Here is a 15111-nt window from a genome sequence, read left to right on the forward strand (position 1 = left end):
AATTGGCAAAGAGTAAAATCACAAAAATACTTGACTCAGAGGGAAATTCAAACGGACAGTCCCTAATCAGATAGTAAAATCAAAAACTCAAACATATAATATGAATGGATAACAGCGGTCAAATTCCTGACTTGGTACAGGCATTTTCTTATGTAGAAAATGGTGGATTTAACCTTATTTTATAGCTAGCTTAACTTCTCACTTGTATGACAGTTGCATAAAAAACAAACAGAGATAACAGATCGAAAGGTCAAAAATAGGGATACAGCAGTGTTATAATCTTAATCACTATATAAACAAACAAATATTAACAAAGAAGCTCAAACAGTCATATATCTTTAACAACATCATTCGATGCTTTTTATTTATCAATGTTAAAACCACTCATAAAGGATTGAACAGTTTTTTTTAAGTACTTTGACATTAATAATTACCCTGGCAGGCGCATGATTAGGTTCTCATAAAGCCTGATAAAGAATCGCGCGTTTGACGTAAATCACTTGAAACATGTTAACGTCACACAGGTAGATAAAGAATTTATGAGGAGGTCCACACGTATGGGAAAGTACAGGATAATCATAATTATTCTGTTCAATAGCACCCTCAGAAAATAACTCTTATTGTTATATTATGTCTTTAATATATTGAACTCTTATCACAATAAATCAACATTTCAATCCCAGATGTCAGACAAGTATAATCATAGATTTCTGAAATAAAACTTTTTCATTCATATCTAAAATATTTTTTTAAGATCCAGACACAAGGCCTCTTACTTCATGTACTTTACTGGCACTAATATTTATAATTACATTTCATTTAAGATTATATAGGAACACAGTTCCATTTCTATTTGCAACTAACATCTTGAAATTTGATCTATCAACGTGTATAGCTGCTGGTTCCTTCAGTCCGTTCGCACTTGTTAAAATCACTCTATAGTTTTGTCCGTTGGAAGAGATAACCACTACATTATTCGAACCTCCTCCTACTACATAAACATTTCCACCTCCATCTACAGATATACCAAAAGGGGTTTTAAGAACACTTAGTGTTTTCTTTTTGAACACCCATCGTGTGTTCCCTTTAAAGTCAACGCAAGTTACACTGTTATTGTTACAGTTTGTAAAGAATATATTGTCTCTGAATTCTGTAACATACGTAAAACTTGTTACTACGGTTTTAGTAATATTGATAATAGATTCATCATTAAGATTGATCATTTGTATCCCATCCTTTTCAGCACAATAAATCAACCTGTCTTCAAAGTATGCTACTCCAGAGTTTACTGAATTCACGTTTAATGTTTTCTTTACTTTCCTTTCCTTTAAGTCAATTACATTAATTTGACGGCAGTCCTCATGATAACCAGAAGTCACAGCGACTGACTTATCTCCTATGTTTGCCAAATCAAATACTCTACTTAAGTTTCCAATCTCAAAATCCAGAGATGCATCTGGCCTAAAAACTTTAATCATGCCTTTGGCTAAGCATGATATTACCATTCTGTGATCAGACAGAAACGTGCACCCGGTTACAAATGACAATTTTGTATTTAGTGTCTGTTGTAATGAAGGTGTCAGGCTATCGATAGTCATAGATGTTGTAGCAACCATCATCTGAGCTTGTGTGTCCTTTTGTTTAAGGATTGGTATTTTACATGGCTCCGAAGTCACCACGACATCTCCAAATTTCTGAATGGCAGATATCAAACCTTGCAAAGAGGGATTAGTCTTGCACAAAAAGTCTATTTGGTTTCCACCATCACTTTTGACCATTAATTGAATGTACTTTTCTTCTGCTACGACATCTTTTTCTATATGTTTCAAAGCAAGGAAGGTTTGCAGATCTGATGCATACTGCTTTATATTGCCAATATTTGTTTGGAGTTCTGCGATCGCTTTTTCCTTGTCTGACATTGACTTCAGTAGTTGTCGTATTTTGTTACTTTCTTCTTCTTCTCTTGTTTTTAGATCTTTCAATATGGCATCCTGAAGTTTATCCAGATGAAGATTGATCCTGGCACGAGTTTCTAGAACCTCTTTTTCAATTTCTCTACTCTTGTTTCCGATTGATGTCATATTGTCTTCCCGGTCAATTCGAAGTCTTTTGATATTCTCTGCAATTTCTGACAAGGTCTGTTCGATGTCTGCAAAAGCATTTGAAGATTTGATGTTTCGTGTTATATCATCGATATCGGTCAATTCTTTACATTCCATGTGTGATTTAACGACACATTTCTTGCAGCACGGACAATCATGCTTTTTACAGAATAGCACATATTTCTCGTTGTGCTTATCACAAGAATTTGCCAATTGTAAAACTTCGCTTGGAAGTTTCTGATACTCGGTAATAGATACAGTGTCGTGATTTCTTGTTCCTTTTGAAATACTATGATGGTCTTTACATTCTCCACAAAGCCCTTCATCACATTCAGTGCACCAGACAACTGATGGTTTGGTAATGTGGCGATAATCACAGACTCCACAAACACTCCAGCTACTTGCCATTATTCTGCAAACAAAACATCAAAAAATGATTCAAAACAATACATATAGAATGGAATAGAATAGAATAGAATATTTTTATTTACCAAATTAGGGCCCCAGGAGGGCATATGATACAGACAATATTATTATAAACAATAACATATGCAATACACACACAGTAAAAGATATGTAACAAGTGTTAAAAAAATAATAAAATAAAATAATATACCACAGAAAATACACTCAACAAAATAGTAGCAATGTATTATTATTCAATGAATACTATGTTGAAAATGACTCAAGTGCACCCGGTAAGTGTATCTTCACTTTGAGAAGACAAATATGAGGCATTAGTAGTTTGTGCGGAGAAATGTCAATATATGAAAAAAAAAAAAATACAAAAAGAACTCAATAAAAAACAAAGCAATTAAGCCCACATTTGACTATGAGGTATACTGCAAATAACAAAGTTTATTTAATAAAGGATATTTAATATGACTTATCTGCAGAAAGCACCAAGAGTCGGTGCTTACACTGCAAATATTGCGGACGCCTGACGCGCCTAGACGCGTTCCATTTTTAAACACAATATGTTCAGTTATTAACATTCGTGTTCCACATTGAACGCCAGCGTTAAAGAATATAACACATGGTGTTCAGTCTTTGAACGCACATGTTCAAGACAAGTGTTCTAAATTGAACACTAGAAATGTTCTAATATTGTAATGGGGAGTGAAAAAATATTTCATCGCTTCAGAGTCAAACAGACGATGAATAAGGGTGAATCGCACTATAATTTGACGATAAATGTATTTTAGCTGTATCAACATAAGCAAATTATAGTTTGGTAAAAAAAAATGAAAGAGCGTATTTATATATAAGCGTGCAAATGATTGATTTTTAGTATAAATCTTCTTTCTAAAGGACTTAAGTTCTTTGTGTATATTTTTTTACAATGTAAATGTGTAAATGCTCATGAAAACGTTGCTATTGTAAAAGCGTTCTGGCGTCGAACATGATGCGTTCAAATTTACCATTTCCCCCCGAACGCCATGTGTTCCAAACATACCCGCGTACATAACAGCGCGTGACGTATTTAATGCACCGGAAGTTTGGTTTTTGATCGTGATTGAAGAAGCTTCACTGAAGAAAATTACAGCAAAACTTGATTTAATAGGTATGTTTAATTATCTATATTTATCACACATTTTTTTTAGTATTAAATCAACAAATTTCTACTTTCACAGGACACACTGAAGTATAAATGGAAGTAGAACATTTTGTGTCAACACATAACGGTGCTGTTATGCAATAATTCGATTTAAAAAGTAGGAGGTTCGTTGAGAGAATATATTTAGATGATTATGCTATAAAAAAAATAACCAATGTAAATTTATACGTAAATGTTTAGTGATATCGTTGCTATTGTAAATGTGTTCTAGTCTCGAACATGAAACGTTCCAGCTAATCGTTTTCTCTGAACACCATGTGTTCCAATGTCAAGACAGAAGTTTGTAAAAAGGCATACTGCAACACTAATTTTAAATTTCTTATGTATATGTTATATTAATAGCTTTCTCATTCTTAAATACTTTTAAATCTTAGTATTTCATTTTAGCAAATATCCACCGTTCATACATGTATTGTTATGTATTCTTATGTTACTTTTATAGGGTACAAACACAACTTCAGTACTGAGGGGTAATTGTTCGTGCATACCTCGCCGAGAATGAAGAGAAAATTTCGCAGTTCAAGAGATGACTACTTATCCTGCACCATAAAAGTACTTTGTGTAAGTTTAAGAATTTTAGGAGTGCCCATTGACTTCTTACAAGTTTTGTTATTGCAGATTTATCAATAAAATGTGCACCATTCACTGGAGTACATGATAATCCGAAAACTATTTGTCAATGAGCTAAATTCGATATAATAACATCAATTTAAATTGGAATTATCGTATACAGATCATAAGTGAAATCACTACATATCTTAAAAAAAAAAAGAGGCAAAAGGTAGTTAGTTTCTAGAAATGTGAGCAGTTAGTTTAGTGACAAGTCTAAAGACAAAGTTTTGCCTAAAACACCTATGAGCATTTGCTGGACACTTCCTACCATCTTTTTTAAAAAGCTATAGAACACGAGAGCCCATATACTTGAAAATGCAAGTATACTACTCTTTAACAAATTTATCTTATCTAATAATGCTGACAAGTATAATGGAATTACAAAAACAAAATAAGAGTTTAATTCTAATTCTTAAGGAATATCGACATGATCCATAATTTGTTTACTCATACACTTTATATTTTATATTTTAGAACTCACAGTTGATGGATAACAAGGTTAAAGAGTAGTTATAACCCAAGGAGACGAATGTTCTAAAAAATGGAAGTTCAAAAGACGAATGTTCTAAAAAATGGCAGCTCAAAATCAGTTGTAGACGACTAAAATCATGTTAAAAAGTACCTAAGGTAGCAGTGTTACATGAACACCGACTCGACTAGTAGCAGCATATACACAGGGTATTTTATGTTTGATATTGACTATCTGAGTGCTATGAAAGCTGTGGATCATCGAAAATATTGGTGATAAACGAGTCATTGACATAAGTATTTTGTAATTCAGGACAGTGCTTGACTTGGGAAGTTGCAAACGATGAGTTAAACTGTGTTCATAAGTCACTAAACTTTGTTGTTACATACTAATTTTAAATATGACGAACATTTTGTTTATGGTTAAATATTTGGACACATTAATTTTTGCAAATTACAAATGTTATATTTTTAACTTGTTTAACTTGTCATTTTAAAGTTGCTTCAATATTTCATATTGTATTGTACTTTTTTTTTTTAATTTTGCCTCTTTTAATCAATTAAAGATGTTTTTAATCAATTTAATTATTTGTTTTACAAGACCACAATAATGTTTCAGAGAATAGAACACTTTTTTCTGGAACATGTAAAATTGTGTTCCACTAATATACACTATGTGTTCTGGATATTAACACATACTTCTGGAACACAGTCCGAGCGTTCCAGAAGTGTTACAAGGCTTGGAACGCGTAACGGCATACAAATTTGCTCACAAGGTCGTGTTCCAGATTCAAACACTAGGCGTTCAAGGAGTACACACTATCCGATCAAGAATTACACACATAGCGTTCGAAGGATGCACACATGATGTTAAAAACTGGAACACCAAAGTTAATATTTAGAACACTGTTACGCGTTCCAGATTCGAACACTCGGCGTTCAAGGAGTACACACTATTCGTTCAAGAATAACACACATAGCGTTCGAAAGATGCACACATACTATTAAAAACTGGAACACCAATGTTAATATTTAGAACACTGTTACGCGTTCCAGAAGTGTTACAAAAGGGTGTTCAAAAAGTGTTCAGATTCTTAACACTTTTATTTACAGTGTAAAGGGGAGTCCCTACTTGTACTTAATGCAGATGAGTCAAGCTCCTTAATTATTGAAAATATATTTTAAAAACGTATTTATAGATAAATATATATATATTAATTTTAACTTTAATTCAGGACTCGTATAACACGTTCATTCATAAGTTCTAACGGAAATTATCAAGAAAGGTGCTGTTCGGTTTGTAATAAATTGAAAACGGCATATGGATAAACAAATTGACCATTATTATTTAAGTAATGAAATATACTTTGCATGGATTAACCTAGTCCTTTAATATAGAATATGACTTTTAAAACATTCTCCATCAGCTTTATAGAAAAAAAAAATCGTCTGTTAATAATGAAACAAATACGTAACTGGAGGCCAATACGGAGCCTGTATCGTTCAAATTGTATCTATTCATAACATACAATTATGACCACTACATCATATCGATACATACATTTTGCACATTGTCATGCTTTTCTTGCACTTTAACTTAATCCGTTGGATGTGAACTGATTGCTTTACAAATTTAGAATACGTCAATGAGGATCAACCTGACGAAGAAACTAAAAGCCGAATATTTGAAAGTCAAGGGTGTAATATACAGAAACCGCTGAAGAGCTTTCTGACCTCAAAAAGACCTAAAAATAGCTAAGCCATTTATAAGATCGCCTGATGGATTATAGGGATCTTAGTTAGTGTATAATTTCTTTTCTTATCTTACAATTTTAGAAATGTTTGTTATAAATCAGGTAAAGCTTTAAATATAGCTCCGAGCCGACCAAAGTTTTTAATATATTAACTGTAAATGCCAAATATCGTCTTTCAACACTTTACCAAAAAAAAAAAGAAAAAAAAAAAATTTGACATAACGCAACTCCCGAAAGGTTCATGTCCTGATAGAGCTCAAAGACCGAAATAATACAAAAGTATCATATGTAAGTATTACGTATGTGAAAACCGTTTATACTTGTAAAATTATATTGCCGACTGCGTCGAGGTCTTTTACCTTCTGAAAGTTAAATCTTTATAGAAATATTACTATATATTACTCCACAGCCGCCATCGCCGTGTAGAAATAAACTGTGTACATATGGATTTTCGTCGCAAGCGAGACAAAAAACGACTAAATATTTTGCTCATTTTGCACTTAAATGTGAGATCTTTCTTTGCTGAGCATTTTTGCCAAAAACAATTTTTCTCCACCTATCATTGTTTTCAAAGTGAATACTGATAGCAAAACAATGCGGGATTGCCGGATGGTCAGACATAGTTCAAACCTTAATTTCCCTTTGTCTTCGTCAGTAGGGGACTAATAGTTAAATTCACAAGACTTTTGTCATCTGAACTTCCATATGAAGTATCCTCCATAGCTAAAATGCAACATTTTTTAACAGAAAGCAACAAAGCTAACTAAAAACGTAACAGATCTGTTTATTTTACAACCAAACACTATTTCAAAAGGCCATGTTCATCTGATAATTTTACAACCAAACATATGGAAAATAGCTTTATCAAATCTCGGGGGCACTTACTATGTAATGAGTGTTAGGGATGAGCCGTTGGAATAGGTCACTTTTTCATGCTCTATGATATATGAAAAGGATGAGAAATTCAGATTAAATATATCAATAGGTTGATATTTTCACTTGCTTGATTATATCATAAGTCATGATCTGAAACTAATCAGATGTCCTTATTTTCTTGTGATGGGGTTAAACCACAGTCGTAAATGCACCAGCTATTTGTCAAACCAATTAAACTCTTATTTAATCCAATGGGGTCTGAGAATGGGGTATTTGCACTGATGCTAGTTATAGATGCTATAAATCTCATCATTTTGACATTTGTACCTAATTAACATTCAAAGGTTTGTTTACAAGGAACCGGCATGATAATACTAGTAATTATTTAAAGAAATTCCATAGTGTCATCTATGAGATGGAACAGCAATGTATATGTTCGACACAGGTCGTAATTGAAAATCAATTATAATTCATGAAATTGGTAGACGTTGTATTTGAGATAGTTTCTATTCTCTCTTTTGAGTATAAAGAAAACAGGTTTTAATTGAAATCTAATTCATATATAACTGTTAGACGTTGTTTTTGCGATAGTATCTACTCTCTCTTTTAACATTTTTTAAAAGTGTAAAGGAATGGAAAGGTATCAGCACTTACCATCTGGTATGTAATATATACTGTCAGATCTTATGAATATAAACTGACACTTAAGATCACTTTTGGCTAGGTAAGCTAAAATTATTCTGTTACTTTTCTGTAGAATTCAAATTCAACATGCTTCATATGTGTAGTTTAATACTCATATCTTTAACTTACCATAAAAAAAGGTAGAAAGGGTTGCAGGAAATACCAAGATGACTTTTTACGACTTTTCTCTCTCTCTCAGGGAAAGGGGTTATGGGAGGTGACACATGAAATAGGAGGTTTGAGCTTCATTTCCTACTGTATTCGAAAACTGTGAGGAACGGGGTTCAAACACCCATATACACTGTTCCTTATCGAAGACCACCCATTGAGGAAAGCCGAAAGGGAAAGCTGCATGTCCTATCAATCCTGAAAGATCTAATACTCTAACTTAATCCATCTAGGGCTGTTCTTCAATTTTATATACTTACCATTAACATACCTTTTCTCTCCATGATCCTCCATGGGCCACGATACTTTTTGATAGGGGTGTGCCATTTTTGCCTCAAAAAACGTACCCATTTCAATATAATATAGTTATATAAATATTTAAGAAAGAATGACCTATACTTATATACAATATTTAAAATATGACGTCAAAACGCTATTGAAGATCAAATCAGGAGACAAATTTCCGGGGTTCATTTGGGAACTTATTTGAAAGGTGAACTTAATAATTTACCATTAATAATGTAAGATTCTCAATAGCATATTTATATGATATATGTAATAATATATCCCAAATCAATATACAGTTATCAAACGTAAATGCATTTTAATATAGGATGTCATTAAAAAAGGAGGGTCATTCTAATTTAAAATCTCGCAAAATTATGACCCAATAATAGGAAGTTATTCACCCCCCCCCCCCCCCCCCCCGTGCCATGAGCGCCTTAATTTACTTACCCTTGAATTTGAATAATAATATGTTAACCAAGCTCTTATTCTAACTTAGTTCTGATTATTGTCAGATCAAGATGGATTTTTTCCTTGAAAACGAAAGTGAAAGCAAATTGCAATAAAAAATTAAGCTATAGAACACAGGTGTAATTGTGATCAACTAGTCCAGCTGAATTAGTCTATTATTCAAATTGTCAATTTTTAATTCAGTTTTTGCTAACTTTATTACTTCCTTACCTTAAATAGTTGACTTGTCTTGGATTTCTTTCGAGTGTGTAATATAAAATATAAATATCTACTACTGACTAAACAGGAAGGTGAATTGTCATATGACCGGGCTAATTTGATTAGTCAATGAATTGTATAGTATAACCTTGGACTATAAATAGACTATACTAGTCCAGTAGTCCAAGCTCAGAGTCCAAGGCCCAGGTCCAAAGTCACAAATCTCTGTTCATGTTCCTATTACGAATTTTACAATTCCATTTTACGATAAATTAACACATTTCAGAAACAAATAGACTAAGTGTCAAATCCCGCACGCTATACTGAGACGCTATACCATTTTGTTTTCTATAGGCAAATATAGTTTGTCAAGTTAAAAAAACTTACTTTTCTAACCGAAATATGTATTCGACACTTAATAAAACGAGACAATGTGACCTTTTTATTCCTATTGTTAAATATTTTTCTTGTGAATATACAATGATCTCCTTTCGGGGTCGCACAGCTATTCCTATACACCCCATTGGTCCTACATCCTAATATTGTATAAGCTAAACAAGGTCGACTTGTAATTGTAAATCTAATTCGTAGCATTGCTAGGTGTTGTATTTGAGTTAGTGTCTACTCTCTCTTTTGAGAATAAAGAAAAGAAAAGGGTCGTAATTGAACATTTAATTTAGACTATGTATTTAAGAGAGTGTCTACTTTCTTTTTGGAGAATAAAGAAAATAAAAGGGTCGTAATTGTACATTTAATTTATAGAATTTCGTAATTGAACATTTAATTTATAGAATTAGTATATAGACGTTTTATTTAAGAGAGTGTCTTTTGCGTATAAAGAAAAGAAAACATCGTAATTGAAAATCTAATTCATATATAGGGAGACTGTCTACTCTCTCTTTTGAGTATAAAGAAATGGATGATAAAACATAATGTCTCATGTGGTATGTTATATATACTGATCTTATTTCCCTAAAAAAACACTCCACTCAAGGGGAATTCGATTATTTAATTACTGTTTCGTTTACGTTCAGTTGCAAATATTTCATGCATGGTCGGGTTGAGAACGTGGTAACAATCAGTGTGATAAACTGTTACATGCGTGTAGTATGGAATCTACAGGGTTAAAGGGAGTAAAATTTTGACTGCAATTTAAAAATAAGGGTATATCGGAGATGGACAGGCATTTAGCTTGAAACATAATACTACCGGACCCATTAGAGTTGTTGCATTGGTTAATGCTCATGCAGGGAGAGTTGCATTTTCTATATACCAGATTTAATGTTTCACTTCTGACCGAACGTGACCGCATTTATACAAATAAGATAAAATATTGTTATTCAAAAAGGACCTATGAAGAACAAAGTATGACGGTCACAAAATGACCTAAGGGAACATATTTCCACACATCAGTCACCATTTGGGGTGATGGGAATTTAAAAAACATTCTCGCGTCGTAAAGAAACTGAAAATGCTGGATATGCTCTACAAAATGGTCAAAAATAAATTGATTTTTATGGTTATTGAAACGGATGGTGTTTGCTGTCTAAATGACATAACAGCAGCAAATATTTATTATAAACTGCAAATCCATTGATAACCAACATACATTTTAGATTATAAGTCATCTTAGAATGGCTATGCGTGTTCTCTGTAAGCAGTGTTTTCGAATGTGCATTGTCGGATCCCGGGGGTTAAAACCCTCCCCCACATATGTGTTGGCCAATCAATGCATTTGGACTGATGGGGTCATAGATTCAGAAATGGAACTTTACCATTTGAAAAAATCTATTCCAGTTTAAAATGTGAGCGACTACATATAAAATTTTGTAAACTGGTTTTAGGTGTTCATAAAAAATCCATGAATTTTGGAATTTTATCCGAGCTAGGACGATTCCCACTATATTATGATGTGATTAAATCCATGTTATATTACTGGTATCGCTTGGAAAATCTTGATTCCCAATTTTCTCTTCTTAAAGATGCTTATGTAACATCACAGAATCTTTCTCACTCAAAAAAAACATCTTGGTATGGCTCTATGAAGTCGATTCTTGAAATGATCCCAGACATCAATCATCTATCTTCACCATTACCAAAAATTAATAGCTTCAAAGCTAATATGAAAAAAATATTAAAATCATATTTTATAGACTTGTGGAACACTGAATTGGTAAAGCATTCAGATGGTAAACTTAGAACTTATGTTACATTTAAATCAGTTTTTGGAAGAGAAAAATATCTTTCCATTATTGGGAATTTTGAACAGAGACGAAGCTTAACAAAGCTTAGAATTTCATCACACCACTTAAGAATTGAGTCTGGAAGGTATCAGGGTACTCTCCTAAATGACAGAACTTGTACTCGTTGTAACTCCGGAGATGTGGAGGATGAATATCATTTTTTATTCCAATGTGTTAAATTTAATGATGACCGCAATCATCTATTTCAAGAGATAACTAAAAGTCGCCCCAACTTTTTAACTCTTAACGCAAGAGATAAACTGATATGGCTTATGAACACAGAAGATAAGTCTATTCTCACTGCTGCATGTAAATTTATTTCGAAAAATTGTTAATTATGTGGCCTTCTTGTCTGCTTCAGACACGAGGAGGACTGTGTAAATACCACAGCTCCTTGAGTACCGCCCTTGGTGTCTGTTGCAGTAGGGAAACCTTCTCAATACCTGTTTACTGCAGTATATGTTATTTGCTGTGAATATACATACTTTTTTCATTTGTGTTTGTTTTTCTGCATCAGATACGACGAGGATTGTTAGAGCTTTTAAGATCACAATCCTAGAGCATCGTCCCTTGGTGTCTGTTGCAGCTAAACAATCATTTATTTTATATTTTATATTTATACATTTTCAGCAAAATATTATAAAATCAAGTGAGAAAAAAAATAAAAAAAATAAAAAAATAAATAAATGGGGTTTGCCACATCTCTGGAGTAGCAACTCTCAAATACTTTTTTTATTTAACACATAATACCTGTATGACTATTTCAATAGTTTATTTTACAATGTTATGTAAAATACTGTATGTTGTATCAATCATATATGTTATGTGTATATGCCCCCCTGGGGACCTAATTTGGAAAATAAAATTTATCTTATCTTATCTTATCTTATAGTGGGAACCCCCCTTTTAAAATCGCTGGATCCGCCCCTGATGTGGTTTACAATTAAAATTCGAAAACTTGATAACAAAATAATAATTTATCGGTGTTCTGTTCTTTCCGGATAAACAAAATGCCAGGCGAGAAATTTCAGCGTGTGTACTCTTGGTGTTAACTGTTGGCCGTTTGTATTTTACATTCTAAACTGTTTATGTTTTGGGGTAGATTAGAAATAATAAAATTATAATAGATGTAGATGAAAGGGCGTTCAATATGTTTCTTTAGATTTAATTGTTTCTAAGATAACAACACATCAAGTTTCCTAAGCCTTATAATAGGTTCAGGATGATCCAGGAAAAATTGAAATTTGAATGAAAATGTCTCCTTGAACCAGTTTGTTAATACTAAAATCATAAGTTTCGGGAAAATTACGAATTGTGACTTAACCACACGAATATTTATTGCCTTGAAAATGTCTATAGTAACATCTTGATTGTCACACGTTTGCTGGACATGAAATCAATCTTTTAAGCCCTTGCTTTCATGTTTCTGAGTTTATATTCTTAAAATATTTCTTTTTTTTTTCCTGTTCAGAAATGTTCAAGTATGAATTGATAACCATTTTTCTGGTTGAAAGTAGGTAAACAATTCACTATAGAACTTCGATTCCCTCATTTTATTTGCCTCATGATCAATGAACAGTTTATTTTTGGAAATGTGCATCAGGTACATCAAACTGTTAGTCCTATAATATAAGACTCTGGAAGTTCATATCCGATAAAAAACGTTGAATGTAAATGATATGAACTTCCAGAGTCTTATATTATAGGACTAATCAAACTGTAAGGTCTGCCCTTTTTAACTTGCCATTCATTCAAATTTACTGACTCTGTATATGCGTTTTTTTAGGCACACTTAAACCTCAATACCCTCTACTATTTTAAAATCAATATACTTTTGAAATTACCTGGGACATAATATCAATAGATATTATATATTTTATTAGTCATAAAACGTTCGATTAGAAGTTCAGTTTGTACTAATCTTAACGAATGCTCGGTTATTCCCCAAGCTTCTGTTCTATTGTTTAATCATAGAGAATGAAAACTAGCTTTTTTTCCATTTGTCAAGGGGTATTACTCAACATGGTAAATGTGAAACCACCAAAATTCAAACTTGATCTGCGTTTTGTGGACATCAACATTTGGTTCAGGCAAATTTATATAAAACCAGATTTCTCCGCAGGACGCAGCTTTATACGACCACAGAGGTTGAACCCTGAACGGTTGGGGCAAGTATGTATACAATATTCAAGCTGGATTCAGCTCTAAATTTGGATTGTGATTAAATAGTTGACACAGCATAGGTTTCTGACACAGAATGAATGTGGTCTAATGAACTTAAATTTTTTTTTTGCCTTTGAGCAATTCACTATGCTGTTGAATATTAATCCTCTCAAAGAAATTTTCTTTTCATTTATGAAATCTGAAATGAGAAAAATTTAGCAAATTTTCCATTTGTAAAGGGGCACAACTTTAAAACAGTACAAGTGACACCACCAAAATTCCCTCTTGGTGTTTTTTTTTTTGTGCAATAAGCATTGCATTTAAGTTTCAGAACATTTGGTTAAAGCAAACTCTAGTTAGAGAAAAGAAACCAATTTGGGACACAGATGGACAAAACTTATACTCAATCCCTCGTAACATACAGTACCTGCAAGCAAATCTACTAGTCTGAGAGATATTAAGCTTCAAACTAATAGCTTGAGCTGCACAGTGATCCTGGTCTCACAAAAACTCCACCGATAAGGCAGCATAAAGCATTTATAACCATGTCAGAGGAAGTTCCCAATAAAGTATATAATTATTCTTCTGAATTTCATAATTCATAATAAAATATTTTATCGATATTTTATGAAATTTTCCTTTTATCTTGCAACTGATAGTTTTCTTTCTCAGCAGAGTCGAATGATTATAAAAATTATAGCTAGAAAATGAGAACTCATGTTGTTTATGATATTGGTACACTTACCCTGTTTGATGTACACATATTGATACTTCCGACCGGCAAAACAAATTTTATTAGCTTTTACTAGCTTGAACTTGCTTTCAGTAACACTGAGTATTCTTAGATCCATGTTTTTTTGTCATGTGTTTTCATAGTTAATAGTTGGTTTGTGTGTGCTTTGTATCAATTTATTGAATTAAGCCATCTGCAACTGACTTTTATTGTTTGTCATCAAGTTTAGTTGAAACAACTTTCCCAGTTCAGGGGAGGGATAAGTGCTCACACCTGCTAATCCCTAATACATTGTGTGCCTATTCCCAAGCAAGAGCCTGTAATTGAGTGGTCATCATTGATTCATATCTGTCAAGTTTTTTGCAATTTTATTGTATAAATGGGGCTCTAATTTTTCTGGTTTCAGATTTTTCATGTCAGGGGCTATAATAGTTGACTGACCGTATGGGTTTTCTCGTTCTGTAACGTGTAATTGATTTATCATTGTCATTTCATCTAGGGTGGGTACTTGTCTCATTGGCAATCCTATCACATCTTATTTTACATGAAGACTGTACTTTGACCTATAATGGTTCACTTTTGCACATTGAAGATGTGTCGCATTGACACTCATTACACATCTTCTTAAATCTATATAACAAGTTGGGTTTTTTGGTCTTCAAAGGATAACAGGAAATACATAAGAATTCTGTCTGAACTGGTGGACACATCCTAAGCAAAATACAATAATATAAGG

The 15111-nt window shown here is 32.8% G+C and overlaps 1 protein-coding gene and 1 long non-coding RNA gene across 2 annotated transcripts; one reads left to right on the forward strand and one right to left on the reverse strand.

Annotated features, from left to right (window-relative positions):
• Window positions 1–815: 815 nt before the first annotated feature.
• Window positions 816–9329, reverse strand: LOC134684287 (uncharacterized). The gene is made up of 2 exons (XM_063543572.1): window positions 9249–9329; window positions 816–2514 (listed from the first exon to the last, which is right to left on the reverse strand). Exon 2 carries the CDS (start codon window positions 2508–2510, stop codon window positions 816–818), a length of 1695 nt encoding a protein of 564 aa, XP_063399642.1. The 5' UTR covers window positions 2511–2514; window positions 9249–9329.
• LOC134683552 (uncharacterized) lies at window positions 3460–5231 on the forward strand. The gene is made up of 3 exons (XR_010101051.1): window positions 3460–3666; window positions 4163–4281; window positions 4807–5231. It is a non-coding gene; the product is annotated as an uncharacterized LOC134683552 (long non-coding RNA).
• Window positions 9330–15111: the final 5782 nt, after the last annotated feature.

The sequence above is a fragment of the Mytilus trossulus genome, chromosome 9 (genome assembly GCF_036588685.1).
Source record: "Mytilus trossulus isolate FHL-02 chromosome 9, PNRI_Mtr1.1.1.hap1, whole genome shotgun sequence".
NCBI lineage: Eukaryota > Metazoa > Mollusca > Bivalvia > Mytilida > Mytilidae > Mytilus > Mytilus trossulus.

Excerpts from the sequence above, each read along its gene's own strand:
- LOC134684287 (XM_063543572.1), bottom strand. The coding sequence starts at position 2,510 with ATGGCAAGTAGCTGGAGTGTTTGTGGAGTCTGTGATTATCGCCACATT.